Genomic DNA, 15,429 nt, shown 5'->3' with positions numbered 1-15,429 from the left:
AGAGGTAATTTTCCTGATTTAGGAAAAAGGAGGACCTCAAGTTCAAATCCTTCCTTGTAACATAATGTAATTTACTACTCCTATTATTAAGTAAATTCATAAATCCCAATGCAGAAAACAGTTAAGGAAGAGCTACTGAACACTACCCTGATTTTTTAAAACTAGCTAGCTTACACACAAGGTCACTGCAGGCCCAGAACTCAAGACTCTAATATGACAAACCCTAATGTTAGCCACTATAGCACATGCCTTTCAGAGTAACTAAGCCACTTTGGACTTGTCAGAGTTCCCTCCCCACTCTGAACTTTAGGGTACAGATGTGGGGACCCGCATGAAGACCCCCTAAGCATATTTCTACCAGCTGAGGTTAAAAACTTCCGAAGGCACAAATTCTTTCTTATACCTTGGATTAAGTAATGCTACCACCACCAAGTGATTTAAACAAACATTTAGGGAGGGCCACTTGGAGCCTTACCTTCCACAAATATCTCCCTAATCCCCCACACCCCTTTTCCTGGGCAGGCTTGAGAATAATCCCCCAAACCCATAAACCCCCTTTCCTGGGGAGGCTTGAGAATAATCCCCTCACCAGTTGGTACAGGTGAACACAGAACCCAAAACCTTGGAACTTAAAACAATGAAAAATCAATCCAGTTCTTAAAAGAAGAATTTTAATTAAAGAAAAGGTAAAGGAATTACCTCTGTAAAATCGGGATGGTAAGTACTTTACAGAATAACAAAAGACTCAAGAACATAGACTCAAGAACATCTCTCCTCTAGGCAAAACCTTAAAGTACAAAACCCAGGATAAACCTCCCTCCTCCTAAAGGAAATCACAAGCCAAAATAAAAGTAAGCTAACACATTCTTTCGCTAGTATTTACTAATACTAATGGAGTTGGATTGCTTGCTTTCTTGATCTGTCTCCAACAAGCACACAGAACAAACAGACAAAGCCTTTCCCCTCGCCCCTCCCCCCATGATTTGAAAGTATCTTGTCCCCTTATTGGTCCTTTTGGTCAGATGTCAGCTAGGTTACCTGAGCTTCTTAACCCCTTACAGGGTAAAGAGGGATGTTATGCTACTCTTAGCTGTATGTTTATGACAGGGCTACTGTTAGTTTTAACCACCATAGGCAACACTTCTCTCCCCCAGTCAGGGATAGACTCCAGGATTCCCAATCTTCTACTGTTAACTAATAGATAGTAATGCAACACACTGGGAAAGCAGGTGTCAATCCTCCTCTGGCTGAATAAACAACTAGGAAATTAGCATTTGCACTCTAACGCAAAACCTTAACAGTGACCTTGGTGGTGTTAAGGCAGAATAAGGGTCCCAAATGGACAGAAAGCAAAGATAGGCATTTATATCAATGATATGAACAGATCTACAAGTATAACTATGAGGTCACTCATAAGAATTTAGGGAAGGGACCTCCTCAATCAGCTAGTCTAGTCTCCTGATATCACCAGGAACCCCATCATATAATCCTATTCATACATTTATCTGACTTTAAGATGCAGTTTGATAAGTTTCTTGCTCTCACTACTCCTATTGGTAAGCTGTTCCTGAACCTCACTCCTCTGATGGTTAGAATCCTGCTACATTCCAAGGTAAATTCACTCATGGCCAATTTATACTGATTTGTTCTTATGACAACTTTTGTTCTTTAGCTTAACTAGCTCTTCTCACTCCGTGTTGTTTATCCTCTGGATATATTCATAGAAAGCAATAGTGTCCTCTCTCATTCTTCATTTTGCTAGGCTAATCAAACCATGCTCGTTCATTCTCGTCTTGGAAGATAGGCTCTACATCCCCTGATTATCTTTGTAGCACTTCTCTGCACCTGGCCCGTTTTAAATTCATATTTCTTGAAGGGGTGACCAAAGTGTACACAGTACACCTCTACCCTGATATAATGCCACCCAATATAACACAAATTTGGATATAATACGGTAAAGCAGCACTCCGGGGGGGGCAGAGCTGCACACTCCAGAGGATCAAATCAAGTTCGATATAACACGGTTTTGCCTATAACGCGGTAAGATTTTTTGGCTCCTGAGGACAGCATTATATCTAGGTAGGGGTGTATTCCAAATGAGGTCTTACCAGTGCCTCACACATTGGTATTAATGCTCCTCTATCAACCAGAAATACCTCATCTGCACATCATAGGATTGCATTTGATTTTTCACAGCCGCATCATATTGATGAATAATCATCCTGTGATCAATGAATACATCCAACTAATACACTCCTGAAGTTTTGCAGTAGAGCACAAGTTTGATAGAGCACGAGTAAGAAATGTTTTTTCAGTGTCTGTTGGAGATGGAAATGGAACCTTGGAATTCATTATCAAAGCTTTGCAGGACTATAAAGGTAGAAAGGAATGTATGACTCTTCCCCCTTAACTTCTTATTTCCATTCTTATAAGGTTTTGGGTGGATGGAGTGTTTTCTGCTGCAAGCTTAGTGGTCACTAAACAGCTTTTGGTTGCTAATTTTATTTGTTAGTAAAGAGTTGCCACCCACATGTGGTAGTTTTGTCAGAATGATTTTGTGCAGCAGCTGCCAGATGGCATCCTTTAGAAGGATCTTAATGAATATTTTGAAGTGTCAAATGCATTTTACCTTTTTAGTACATTATCTACATACAAACAGAGAGAGATTGTGTGTTTTTAGTTTGAATAACAAACTCTTCACCAAATAATTTCTGGTACATTAGCTAACAGTTCTTTTTGAGTGTTTGATATTCAAAAATTGAGCTACTTTGATTGGACACACAGGTCACATGGTATGTTTTTTTGAGTAACTCTTCTACTTGCTATGAATTTTCATGGGTTATGTATTTACATTTCATTTTCCATGAATATTCCACATTATGTCCTAAAATTCACTGTGTCAACTAACATTTCTGCTAGCCTATTTGTTTGTTAAAGGGTTGCAAATATGGTCAAAGTGAATTCATATAGAAATTTAAAAAAATATTCACTGCATAGATTTTGTGAATTCACCCAGGTTTGGGAACTGCCAAAAATACATGCCTGTAGCCATGCTACAAGCTATTATTTACTTTTTACTCACATGCAAATCAACTGAGATAAATCTCATCAAAAAGTTGGATCTTTTACCAATAAGTAGCCACTTAAAAATTTTTTTTTAAATAAACACAGATCAGTTAGCAGGGGATACCAGAGGATGCCATCTCTTAATGTTTAGGGACAAGGTAGCTGAGATAATATCTTTTACTGGACCAATGTCTGTTCGTGGATTGTACAAACTTTTGACCTACACAGAGCTCTTCTTCAGGTCTGGGGAAGGAAACAGAGTGTCTGAGCTAACTATAAATTCAGACAGAATGTTTAGTAATTCTGTAGTTGACACCTTTCATTTTCCAAGGAAAAATCATAATATAGTCTCTTGATAACAATTTGGCTTAAAACATGATCTAAGAACAACTGCAGAATCTCCCTAACACTTCTACATAAGCACTTTCCTGCAGAATACTTAACACACACATATAATATATGTATATAGTTTTAAAAAAATACCAAAATCAGCCCATTTTTTTCACAGAACACTTGCTATCAGAGCTATGAAGTGACCACCTGAGAACCATCTGACCAATAATTTCCTTTAAACAACTAGTCTAGTTGTCTATAAGGTGCCACAGGACTCTTTGCTGCTTTTACAGATCCAGACTAACATGGCTACCCCCCTGATACTTTAAACAACTAAATATCAGCTCTTTACACTGTCTCACACCTTTTACCAAGAAAAAGCTAGATGAACATCAAAGATGCTCATTTCACCAGTGGACTAGAAATTCAGCAGGAGAGTTTCAAGTCATTGCCTAGCATGCAAGAAGCTGCAAGCATATTTCCCAAGGCTGATATCCCTGAGAACTTTAAAGACATGGATCTTTGAGCTACAAAATGTAAAACAAAGCTCTTCAACAAACCAAATGACTCAATGCCCCTGAATAATAACTACTGAATCAAGATGTACCCTTTTCCGATAGACTGATTTATCAGAGTGGTAGAAAATATTGAGCTATTTCTTAAGACACGCCGCAGGACATTGGACCCAGGAAGTGCACATTTGTAATTCATGGAACTGATCAGCTCTGTTCCCAAGGAACAATAACTACTTACTGTTCTCATGTGTTCAGAAAGTTGCATTTTATTAAAAGAAATTGAACCATCTCATCTTTATTCATAAATTATAAGGCAATGTCTTTCTTGAACCCATCAGCAGACATAGACATGCATAGGTATGTTACATATTGTCATAAACAGATAGTTAAGGGTTAATGTGTCTTTTACTTGTAAAGGGTTAACAAACAGGGAACCAAACACCTGACCAGGGGACCAATCAGGAGACAAGATACTTTCAAATCTCGGTGGAGGGAAGCTTTTGTTTGTGTTTTTTGGGTTTTGCTTTGTTCTCTCTGGGCTCTGAGAGTGACCACACGTACCTACAAGCTCTCTAATCTTCTATTCCGATTTTGTAAGTACAAAGGTAGAAAGACGGTATTGTCTTTTTATTTGTTTTTTCTTTATTTGCAAATGTGTATTTGGCTGAAAGTATTTTAAATTGTATTTCTGCTAGAGGAGGCTGTTTCTCCAATTTCTATAAGCCGACAGACCCTGTAACTTTTACCATCTAAATTACAGAGATAACTTTTACCTTTTTTCTTTCTTTTTATTAAAAGTTTTGCTTTAAGACCTGTCTGATTTTTTCCCCTTGTTACTCACAGTAAGGTAAAAAGGAAAAAAAAACCCTTTCATTTGCAAATATGTTCTGCTAGAGTCTGTTGCTGCTCACTTAAGCCTGCTTTGTTTAACAAAACACCCTTGTTAAACCTTAATGTCTTTGCCCTGTGGCAGCCTCTGCACAACCAGAAAGGAGCAAGGAAAAAAAAATTTTGGCTGTAGTTTTAAAAACCCTCTGCTTATAAGCAGCTAGCAGAGAAAAAAGAAAAATAATAATCTTACTGGCTTTTGGATTCTACTTTATCCCACCACTGCCTACCATGTCATAGTATAATTCCCAATTCTGAACCTTAGCGTCCAAAATATGGGTACTAGCGTGAATTCCCCTAAGCTTAATTACCAGCTTAGATCCTGAAGTGCTGCCAACAATCAGGACTTAGAGTAGAGTGCCTGATAAACTGGTCTCCCCCAAAACCTTCCCTGGGGACCCCCAAGACCCAAATTCCTTGAGTCTCACAACAAAGGGGAATAAACCATTTTCCTTCTCCCTCTTCCCTTCCTCCCAGCTCCTTTCTGCCCTGGGTACACTAGGAGATCACTGTGATTCAAACTTCTTGAATCACCACACGGAGAGGAATGATACCTTCCCCCTCCCTCCTCTTTTCCCTTCACCCAGAGGCAATACAGATTCAAACTCTGTGAATCTAAAACAAAGAGGAAATTCACCTTTCCCTTCTCCCCACCAATTCCCTGGTGAGTACAGACTCAGTTCCCTTGAGCCTCAACAAGGGGAAAAAATCAGACAGGTCTTAAAGCAAAACTTTTAATAAAAAGAAAGAAAAAAGGTAAAAGTTATCTCTGTAATTTAGATGGTAAAAGTTACAGGGTCTGTCAGCTTATAGAAACTAGAAAGAAGCCTCCCCCCACAGCAAAATACAATTTAAAATACTTCCAGCGAACTACACATTTGCAAATTAAGGAAAACAAATAAAAAGACAATACCGCCTTTCTACTTTTGAACTCACAAAATTGGAATAGAAGATTAAAGAGCCTGTAGGTACGTGTGGTCACTCTCAGAGCCCAGAGAGAACAAAACCAAACCCAAAAAACACAAACAAAGGCTTCCCTCCACCGAGATTTGAAAGTATCTTGTCTCCTGATTGGTCCTCTGGTCAGGTGTTTGGTTCCCTTTTTGTTAACCCTTTACAGGTAAAAGACACATTAACCCTTAACTATCTGTTTATGACACATATGTATCACTTTCCAAAACCATGTGTGTTCTAAACAACCAGGAATAATTGGAGGAAAGGAGGGACAGTAAACAAAAGGGTGAATTTACCAGTACATACCATCTGCTCTTTATCACAATGGATCAAGACCAGATTAGTTTCTGCTCTTAGCTGAAGCACCTGCAATGTGAAAAAGTATAATCTGAGGAGAGAAGTAAGTACTAAGTTCTTTCGAGTGGATATTCTTGTTAACACGTTTGTGATGGCTATGTTCAGTAAGGTCAATTTACTTTACTCACAAGTGATGGTCCAGTGGTTGGTTAACTGGGAATTCAGGAACCCTGAGCTCAATTCCCAGATCTCCAACAGACTTCCTGTATTCCCTTAGGCAGGTTACTTAATGCATCTGTGCCTTAGTTCCCCCTCTGTGAAATGGGGATAATGGCCTTAACTCATAGTTGTGGATAGTATAGCAATACAGCCCATATAAGTACTTTAGATTAGGGGTCTCAAACTGAATTTACCTTAGTGCCAGTCTTCAAATCCTCCCAGCGGGCCAATAACATTACTGAAGATGGTGTTCAGAAAAGAAAATGTTTATATTGTATTTTTTATTTTGAATTTCTTAGAAATAATAAAACTGTCATGCAACTTTACACAATTCTTCACCTGCCAGAGAGTTTTTAGTGTTTGCTAGACACCTGGCAATGCTTCAGTTCTGTCAGTTTGTTGATGCTTGGCCTCAGTGACTGAGCACTGAAACCTTCAGGACTGCAGCAAGGTGTGCATCAGATAGCTGTGCTCAGTATTTTGACGTGTTTATATTCATTGTGGAAAAAAAGTGCCCTGCCTCCACGGCTGACTCTGCCCAGCAACTAATGATAGTGTCTCTGTCCCTCTCCCCCAGCCAATGGGAGTTGCGGGGGGGGCGGTGCCTGCCGCAGACATTGCCAGCAGCGTGGGGAGGTTCTCAGGCTGCAGATGGCCCATAGACTGGGACTTTGAGATCCCTGCCTTAGATAGATTGTTTGGATCATGGAGAGGCAACATCATGCTTAAAACAACATTTTTAACAGTATGTAGAAAAAATATTAAAGTAAAACTGGTCAGAGAAACTGCAATGGAACCATAGGGTATGTCTACACCTACAGTTTTGCAGCGCTGGTTGTTACAGCTGTGTTAGTACAGCTGTATAGGGCCAGCGCTGCAGAGTGGCCACACTTACAGCAACCACCGCTGCAAGTGGTGTTAGATGTGGCCACACTGCAGCGCTGTTGGGAGTGGTGCATTGTGGGCAGCTATCCCACAGAGCACCTCATCCCATTTCGGCGCTGTGGCTTGTGGGAAGGGGAAGGAAGTGTGAGTGTCTTTCCGCTTCCTGTTCCAACGCCCCGTGGTGCTTTGCTACACATTCCGAGCAGTGTGGCAGCATTGTGATTGTACAGCGCTTTTTCTGCGATTTTTTTTATAAATGGATCCTGAGCAGCTGACGACCTTATTGATGAATGTTGCCAGCACATCGCGCTTGGCAGTGGAGCTATTCCTTCAGCTGCAAAATGAGAGCGACAGTGAGAGTGACAGTGACAGTGAGGATTCAGACTATGATATTGAATCGCCTCACTGTGAAGACAGTAAATTGCTTGTGGCAGTAACAGACGTGCTCAGCTCCGTGGACCGGCGCGTTTGGGCTCGGGAAACCAGCACTCAGTGGTGGGATCAAATCGTCCTGCAATCCTGGAATGACGAGCAGTGGCTGCAGAACTTTCGGATGAGAAAAGCCACTTTCATGGCACTGTGTGCTGAGCTCGCCCCTACCCTGCGGTGCAGGGACACGAGATTTAGAGCTGCCCTGCCTGTGGAGAAGCAGGTGGCTATTGCAATCTGGAAGCTGGCAACTCCAGACTGCTTCAGATCGGTGGCGAACCAGTTTGGAGTGGGAAAGTCGACCGTTGGAATGGTGCTGATGCACGTTTGCAGGGCCGTTAATCGCACCCTGCTAAGAAGAACCATGACTCTTGGGAACGTGCAGGACATTGTAGATGGCTTTGCAGAAATGGGGTTCCCTAACTGTGGAGGGGCAATAGATGGGACGCATATTCCTATTCTGTCACCACCCCACCTGGCATCAGAGTATGTTAATCGCAAGGGGTATTTCTCCGTGGTTCTGCAAGCGCTTGTGGATCACCGTGGGCGTTTCACTGACATTTACTCAGGATGGCCTGGAAAGGTGCACGATGCACGCATATTTTGGAACAATGCCCTGTTCAGGAGGCTGAGGGCCGGGACTTTTTTCCCAGACCGCAAGATCACAGTAGGGGACGTCGAAATGCCCACTGCGATCCTTGGAGACCCCGCTTACCCCTTAATGCCATGGCTCATGAAACCATATACAGGGAAGCATGACAGGAGCAAGGACCGGTTCAACTACAGGCTGAGCCGGTGCAGAATGACTGTGGAGTGTGCTTTTGGCCGTTTGAAAGCTCGCTGGCGCTGTCTTTATGGGAAGCTAGATTTGGTGGAAAGCAGCATCACCGCTGTTATATCCGCGTGCTGCACCCTCCATAATATTTGTGAAGGGAAGGGTGAAAGATTCAGTGAGGAATGGACCTCCGAGGTTCGACGCCTGGAGGATGAGTTTGCTCAGCCAGAGAGCAGGGCTAATAGGGAGGCCCAGGAAAGGGCTTCAAGGATTAGGGATGCTTTAAGGGAGCAATTTGATGCTGAGAGCCAACAGTAATGTTTGATGCATTTGATGTGCTCTGCTTTACCTTGCTGTGTAATATTTACCACTTCCAGCAACAATAAAACGTAGTGAAAGAAATAGAAAAAAAACTTTATTCAACATACAGTACATAACAAGGCAAGGGGGTAGGGGTGGTGGACTGTACATTTACAGGTTTTAATATGTCCTATTTTGATCAATATTCACTATCTGCTGCACTTCAGGATTACTATGCTGCAGAATAATGGGGGTGGAGTGAACAGGGTAAGAATTATAGTTATCAGGGCTGGTAGGTGATCTTATAGGTGTTGGGGGCAGCTGGGGATAATACGGAACTGGCTGCTGGAGAAAGTTGTTTTGTGGAAAGACTGGGGAACAAGGAAGAGGGCTTTGGGAGGGCTGTGGGTTATCACGGTACATATTTGTCTGCATGGCTACAAGAGACTCGAAAGACTCAGTTTGGCGAGACAGGAGGCTTATCATCTGCTTTGTGGTTTTTTTGGCAGACAATTCCTTTCTCCTGCTTTCTGTTTGCCTCCATTCATGTACACTCTTTCTCCATTCATGTACAGTCTTTCTCCACTCATGTACACTGCTTCTCCATTCATAGGTCTTCTCTCTCCATTCCTCTGTCTTTCTACTTTCTCTGTTGTAGTGGCTCATTACAGACTTGATCAATTCCTCTTTTGATTTCCTAGGATTCCGTCTCAAGTTCTGCAACCTACGTGAGGCCGGTGATACGGCTGCAGTAGTCAAGGTCCCTAGAAAACAGAGAGATAGAACCATGTAATACACAGAGGCATCATTGTTTATTATCACAGTTTGAAGGACTTTTTAGACTTTTGGTAGCATCCTTCTCATATACCTCACATAACACAGGGAGGGCAGGCAAGCTAAGTCATGGCGAGCAATGGGGTGAGTGGTTTTGCCCCGATTTCCCCTTGGGAGTGGGAATTGATGGGGGGGGGAACGCGGTGCTGGATGTCTGCTCAGAGGGTGGTTGGGGAACACCAGAGCACACCGCGGGGCAGGATGCCTGCTTGGAGTGGGGGACGGGGAACACCTGAGCACACCGCGGGGCTGGATGCCTGCTTGGAGGGGGGGTCGGGGAACACCGGAGCACACTGCGTGGCTGCCTACGTGCTGGGGGGGGTGGGAAACACGGGAGCACACCGCGGGGCTGGATGCCTGCTTGGAGGGGGGGTCGGGGAACACCAGAGCACACCTTGGGGAAGGATACCTGCTTGGAGGGGGGGTCGGGGAACACCGGAGCACACCGCGTGGCTGCCTACGTGCTGGGGGGGGTGGGAAACACGGGAGCACACCGCGGGGCTGGATGCCTGCTTGGAGGGGGGGGTCGGGGAACACCAGAGCACACCGCGGGGAATGATACCTGCTTGGAGGGGGGGTCGGGGAACACCGGAGCACACCGCGTGGCTGCCTACGTGCTGGGAAGGGGGGGGTAAAAACAGAGTGCCATGGGCTGGGGAACCGCGAATCTGGCGCCCTGCACTCAATTATCCCTAAACTCTCAACAGGGTTTCCTACTGCCAGACATATCATTGCTGCGTGTTACCTGGGAAGAGAGGGAGGGTCTTCTACAGGAATGTGGATACCGCCCTGGCCCCTATGCAGCTTGCCTGTGTGCAGCCATGGTCCCCCCACCCCTCGCTGCACAATGGATCGGACGAGTTAGCCTGACCGGGACAGGGACCACGGTGGCTCTCCCGATCAATTTGAGAAAGCAAATTGCAAACGCTCTTGCAGCAACATTTCAAGAGATTACCGAGGCAGATTACAGAGACGTTATAGATCAAATCAATGGGCTATTCCACGTTTAGGCATGCATGCAGGCAGCCATAACCAAAATCCTCCTCTCCCAAAACATTGAAATCTACTTACCACGAGCACGATCCTCAGCTTCCTCCTCAACATCAGCTTCCAGCTGCTGCGACTGGCTAGCCTCCTCCAGGCTTGAGAAGAGCTCCTGGCTGCATGTGTCCTGGGACTCCGGGGTGTCTCCCTCCACGCCAGTAGACTCACTGTCTCCGTCCTCTACAACATCCCCCACTTCTCCCTGCTCTGAACTCTCCATCGTGCTCCTAGGATTTGCAGTGGGGTCACACCCAAGTATGGCATCCAGCTCCTTGTAAAACCGGCAGGTTGTGGGGGCAGCTCCTGAGCGGCGATTTCCCTCACGGGCTTTGCAGTACGCACTCCTCAGCTCTTTAATTTTTACCCTGCACTGCAAGGCGTCCCGTTCATGGCCCCTTCTCATCAAGGACTGCGATATCTGCCCATACGTATCATAATTTCTCCTTCTGGAGCGCAGCTGTGTTTGCACAGCCTCCTCTCCCCAAACACTAATGAGGTCCTGCAGCTCTGCACTGGTCCATGCTGGGGCTCATTTGGTGCGTGGAGGCATGGTCGCTGAGTGATTGATAGATTAATTGCACTCCACACCTGGCTGAGCAAACAGGAAGGGGATTTTTAAAATTCCCGGGGCATTTAAAGGAAGGGTCAGGTGAGCACAGGGCAGTGGAGTTTGCTTGATTACCAGAGAGGCTTCTTCAGGTATGCTGGGATACCTGCTTATGCCACGGAGGTCAACAGAAACGCTGCTGAGTGTCTACACCTGATGACCAGCGCTGGTGATCCAGCGCTGGATCCTCTACACCCGAGGCTCGACCGGGTGTACGGCCAGCGCTGCAAACAGGGAGTTGCAGCGCTGGTAGTGCCGTACAGGTGTGTACACATCCTAAGTTGCAGCGCTGTAACCCCCTCACCAGCGCTGCAACTCTGTAGTGTAGACAAGCCCATATTCCATTAGAATAAGCAGTTCCATTGAAGTCTTAATGCTTTTTGAAATTTCGTATATTTCCCTAGCATTTTATTTTAAAGAAATAAATTCATTTTTTGAATTAAACTTTTCAAATATTTTTGTTTTGTATTCTATGCTCTAATACACTATAACATACAATCAAAATGAAATGTTTTCAACAACCCAAAACATTTTTTTTCTGAATTTTCCTTCACTGAGAATTTCATAATTCAGTCTTTTCTCTGATTTGGAGTGAAACCAAATTTCAAAACTTCAAAATCCTTCACAAAATAGAACTGTCCTCCACACAGCTCTGTTTAAGAGTAAAATTTAAATAAATAATCAAAACCTAGTTCGAAGAAATAAGATGCTATGTAGGTGAAGGTCTAACCTCAGACAGCTATTCGCTGTTTATTACTTTCTCAATATATTCATTTGTGTTACTTTACATGTTAAATGCTTAAGAAAAAAGGTTAATTGAAGGTTGGAGAAGGATCTGTTATTGCCTAGTTGACATTTCTCCTTGTTGTTATGAATAATCTTGAAGTAGTTCAATGGTGTTGAAGCCGCTTACAGCAGATCTGAACTTGACCTGTGGTCTTTCTTCTGGATGTGCTGTCACTCCTCTGTCTTACAAGGGCTTTATAGTTTTTTTTTTCCATAATGAATTATTAATGGCAGGAGGAACACAGAGATAGACAGAGAAAAGATAGCATATTTCACAGCTCCCAATTCCTATAGGATCTTGAAAAAGAAAGAAAAAAGTTAAACATACATACCTGAAAGTTGCTCTTTTGCATGAGGACAAAAGATATGGAAGAACTACAAAAAGGCTTTGAAACGAGAGGATTATCAGAACAAGAATAGTTTTGAATTAATCAGGACAAGCTTGTCTAAGCAGATCCAGAGGGCCTGGACACTCTTTTCCTTAAATCCTTACCTCCATGTAGAGGAGCTGATTAAGAAGTGAAGAAATCCTAAAATTGGCATCCCCTGAATTAATGCAGATGTGTCACATAGGAGCTGAATTGGGAAAAATTAATCATTTTAGAATAATTTTTGGCTGCTACACTAAATGTTAGAAGACCGATCTTTAGAGTGATGCCAAAGGTTGGCTGTCCTTAAGAGTAAGATTTACAGCCCTCAAGAGTGAGATTCAAGGCCAAAGGGTGAGACTTTTCAGGTGGTGGGTTAGGTCATTGCTCAAGTCAGGGACTCTCATCTTTGGTCCTTGGCGACAGCCAATAGTCCAGGATTTTAATCCAACTAGCACTTAGTAGTTTATTTTAAAACGTACACTGCTTAATATTGCATATGAAACACTTAAATGTCCTGATTCATACCAAAGTATAGGGTATGTGAGAAGAGGAGGGATAGCTCAGTAGTTTGAGCCTTAACCTGCTAAACCCAGCATTGTGAGTTCAATCCTTGAAGGGGCCATTTAGGGGTCTGGGGATTGGTCTTGCTCTGAGAAGGGGGTTAGACTAAATGACCCCCTAAGGTCCCTTCCAACTCTGTGATATTCTATATACAGTGGATTTTAATAAAAACAACTGTTTGCTGATTGGAACAAAAACCTGGATGGTTGGAGATCGCTGAGGACACGAATTTGTCCAGCCTGGTTTAAGTTTTTAACTGTATTTTGCAGAACCTGCAAACTTTTGATCAAGTTCTGCTGTTTTTTTGGGTCAAGTACTCACACACAACCTCCTCTCCCCCACACATACATAGCCTCCTCTTTCCCGTCACACCTGCTAAGAATGCAGGCCTGTAGTCTCCACGGTTACCACAGTACACAAGCTTGGAAAGCAGCTCTCCAAGCTCTAAGCCCTGGGCCTGAGGCCCTGGATGTATAGCTGTCTCTTGCAGCGCCTGAGTAAAAATATTTTAAATCTTTATAAATGAGTGAAATAAGGTTGGGAATTGGTGCAAGACTGAGATAGTATGCAATGAGTGAATCTCATGCCGAGTGAGACTTGACATGTCTGCCTTTAGCTGGTGTAAACTGTCATAGGTCCAATGGAGCTATAATGGTTTACACCAGCAGAGGATCTACCTCTAGATCTTGTGTTTTGTCTCTCCTTCTCCCACCTCCCTTTGTTTTATGATAAATAGAATCTGAACTCTGCCAAGCCTCACAATTCCACATCTAGCTGATGACTCATTAAGAATTTATCACTTCCGTGACATGTTATTTAGGGGGCCAGTCTGGGGATCACAGGAATAACCAGCGACTGCTTAATCACCCACTTTATTATCTTCCTATTAATAATAAATACCAGGAGGTGGATACTTATTATTACATTGCTAGTTTCAGAAGGCAAAAGCACATCAGAATTGGCAATGTTGAAATACAAATTCAATCTGAAATAGCACACAAGCAGTTGTGACTTGGCAGATGTTGGGAAGAGTGAGAGAACATCAAGCTCTTTATTTTAATGGAGAACTATTGTCTAAACAATCCTGATAATGTTTAAGGAGGAAAAAAATTCTAGAAGACTGAGTAGCTTAGTAAATATAACATGCTCAGCTTAGAAGAGAGTGTGTCCATGTGCTGGCTGGGGACAAGATATCATGAGGGTGCGACTGTGGCTAGGTCAATGTGCAATACCGTTCCCCAATCCACAGTCAGCAGAACAGTCCCTAGGACACCGTATGTGACAGGCTGGATCACAGAAACCCCTTGGGGCTGCCAACTGATGTGCCAAGACTACTTCTGCCCCTGCTTTTCTGCCCTGGCAGCTTGGGACTTCAGTGCCCTACCTGGTTTGAGCCAGACCCCCTAACCTGCTGCAAACCAAGACCCAGTTCTGAACCATGTCCCCTAACAGCTGTAAGCTTAATTGAAAGCAACTAACAGAAGTGTTCCTGTCTTGAACACTAGATGCCCAACTGCCAATGGGGTCCAAACCCCAAATAAATCCATTTTACCCTGTATAAAGCTTATACAGGGTAAACTCATAAATTGTTCACCCTCTATAATACTGATAGAGAGATATGCACAGCTGTTTGCCCCCTCCCTCAGGCATTAATACATACTCTGGGTTAAATAATAAGTAAAAAGTTTTTTTTATTAAATACAGAAAGTAGGATGCAGTGGCTCCAAATAGCAACAGACAGAACAAAGTAAATTACCAAGTAAAATAAAATAAAACCCGCAAGTCTATGCCTAATACAGTAAGAAAACTGAATACAGATAAAAACCTCACTCTCAGAGGAGTTTCAGTAAGTTTTCTTTTACAGACTAGTCTCCTTCTAGTCTGGGTCCAGCAATCACTCACACCCGCTTTGGTTACTGTCCTCTGTTCCTGTTTCTTTCAGGTATCCTTTGGGGGTGGAGAGGCTATCTCTTGAGCCAGCTGAAGACAAAATGGAGGGGTCTCGCAGGGGTTTAAATAGACTTTCTCTTGTGGGTGGAGACCCCCTCCTCCCTCCTATGCAAAGTTCAGCTACAAGATGAAGTTTTGAAGTCACATGGGCAAGTCACATATCCATGCACAACTCAGAACTTACAGGTAGCAGCCATGGTTCACATGCTGCCTTGAACTTTCTCAAGTAGACTTCTTATGTGGATTGGTGTTTCAAGATCCATTGTCCATTAAGTGCATCTTGATTGGGTACTTAGCTTGCACATTCCTTTCTCAAGAAGCTGACCAAATGCTTTACTAAGGCTACTTAGAAATCTAGCAAGTACACAGCCAATATTCATAACTTCGAGCACAAAAATGAGGTATGCATACAAATAGGAGGAATAGATATGTTATATGGCATATGTAGCACAAAACATATTCCAGTTATGTCATATATACGTTCATAACCAGATTTCCATAAAGCCTTTTGGGGTGCAACATCACACTGTCCTCACCAACAAAAGTTACAGCAGCTTTGTGTGCATTCCACTTTGGGGCAGAACCATCCATATTGTGTGTGCTGTAAGGTGGCGA

The 15,429-nt window shown here is 43.3% G+C and overlaps 2 protein-coding genes across 3 annotated transcripts in view; one reads left to right on the top strand and one right to left on the bottom strand.

Annotated features, from left to right (window-relative positions):
• The window catches only part of LOC127045637 (uncharacterized), a 946,950-nt gene that overhangs the window by 156,633 nt on the left and 774,888 nt on the right, over positions 1 to 15,429 (top strand). Inside the window, exon 2 of one of the 2 annotated variants that reach the window (XM_050941910.1) lies at positions 7,224 to 8,695. The exons of the other annotated variant lie outside the window; for it this stretch is intronic. Coding sequence (XP_050797867.1) covers positions 7,414 to 8,679 — 1,266 coding nt within the window. The 5' untranslated portion in view covers positions 7,224 to 7,413 and the 3' untranslated portion in view covers positions 8,680 to 8,695. Of the gene's footprint in view, positions 1 to 7,223; positions 8,696 to 15,429 lie in introns of those variants that run through there. 2 annotated transcript variants of the gene reach the window in all.
• LOC127045738 (uncharacterized) lies at positions 8,807 to 11,124 on the bottom strand. The gene is made up of 2 exons (XM_050942211.1): positions 10,567 to 11,124; positions 8,807 to 9,425 (listed from the first exon to the last, which is right to left on the bottom strand). The coding sequence occupies exons 1-2, from the start codon at positions 10,940 to 10,942 to the stop codon at positions 8,842 to 8,844; spliced, it is 960 nt and encodes a 319-aa protein (XP_050798168.1). The 5' UTR covers positions 10,943 to 11,124; the 3' UTR covers positions 8,807 to 8,841.

This window comes from Gopherus flavomarginatus, chromosome 1 (genome assembly GCF_025201925.1).
Source record: "Gopherus flavomarginatus isolate rGopFla2 chromosome 1, rGopFla2.mat.asm, whole genome shotgun sequence".
NCBI lineage: Eukaryota > Metazoa > Chordata > Testudines > Testudinidae > Gopherus > Gopherus flavomarginatus.
The sequence above is the reverse complement of the archived record's forward strand: the minus strand, read 5'-3'. Positions and strand labels throughout refer to the sequence as shown.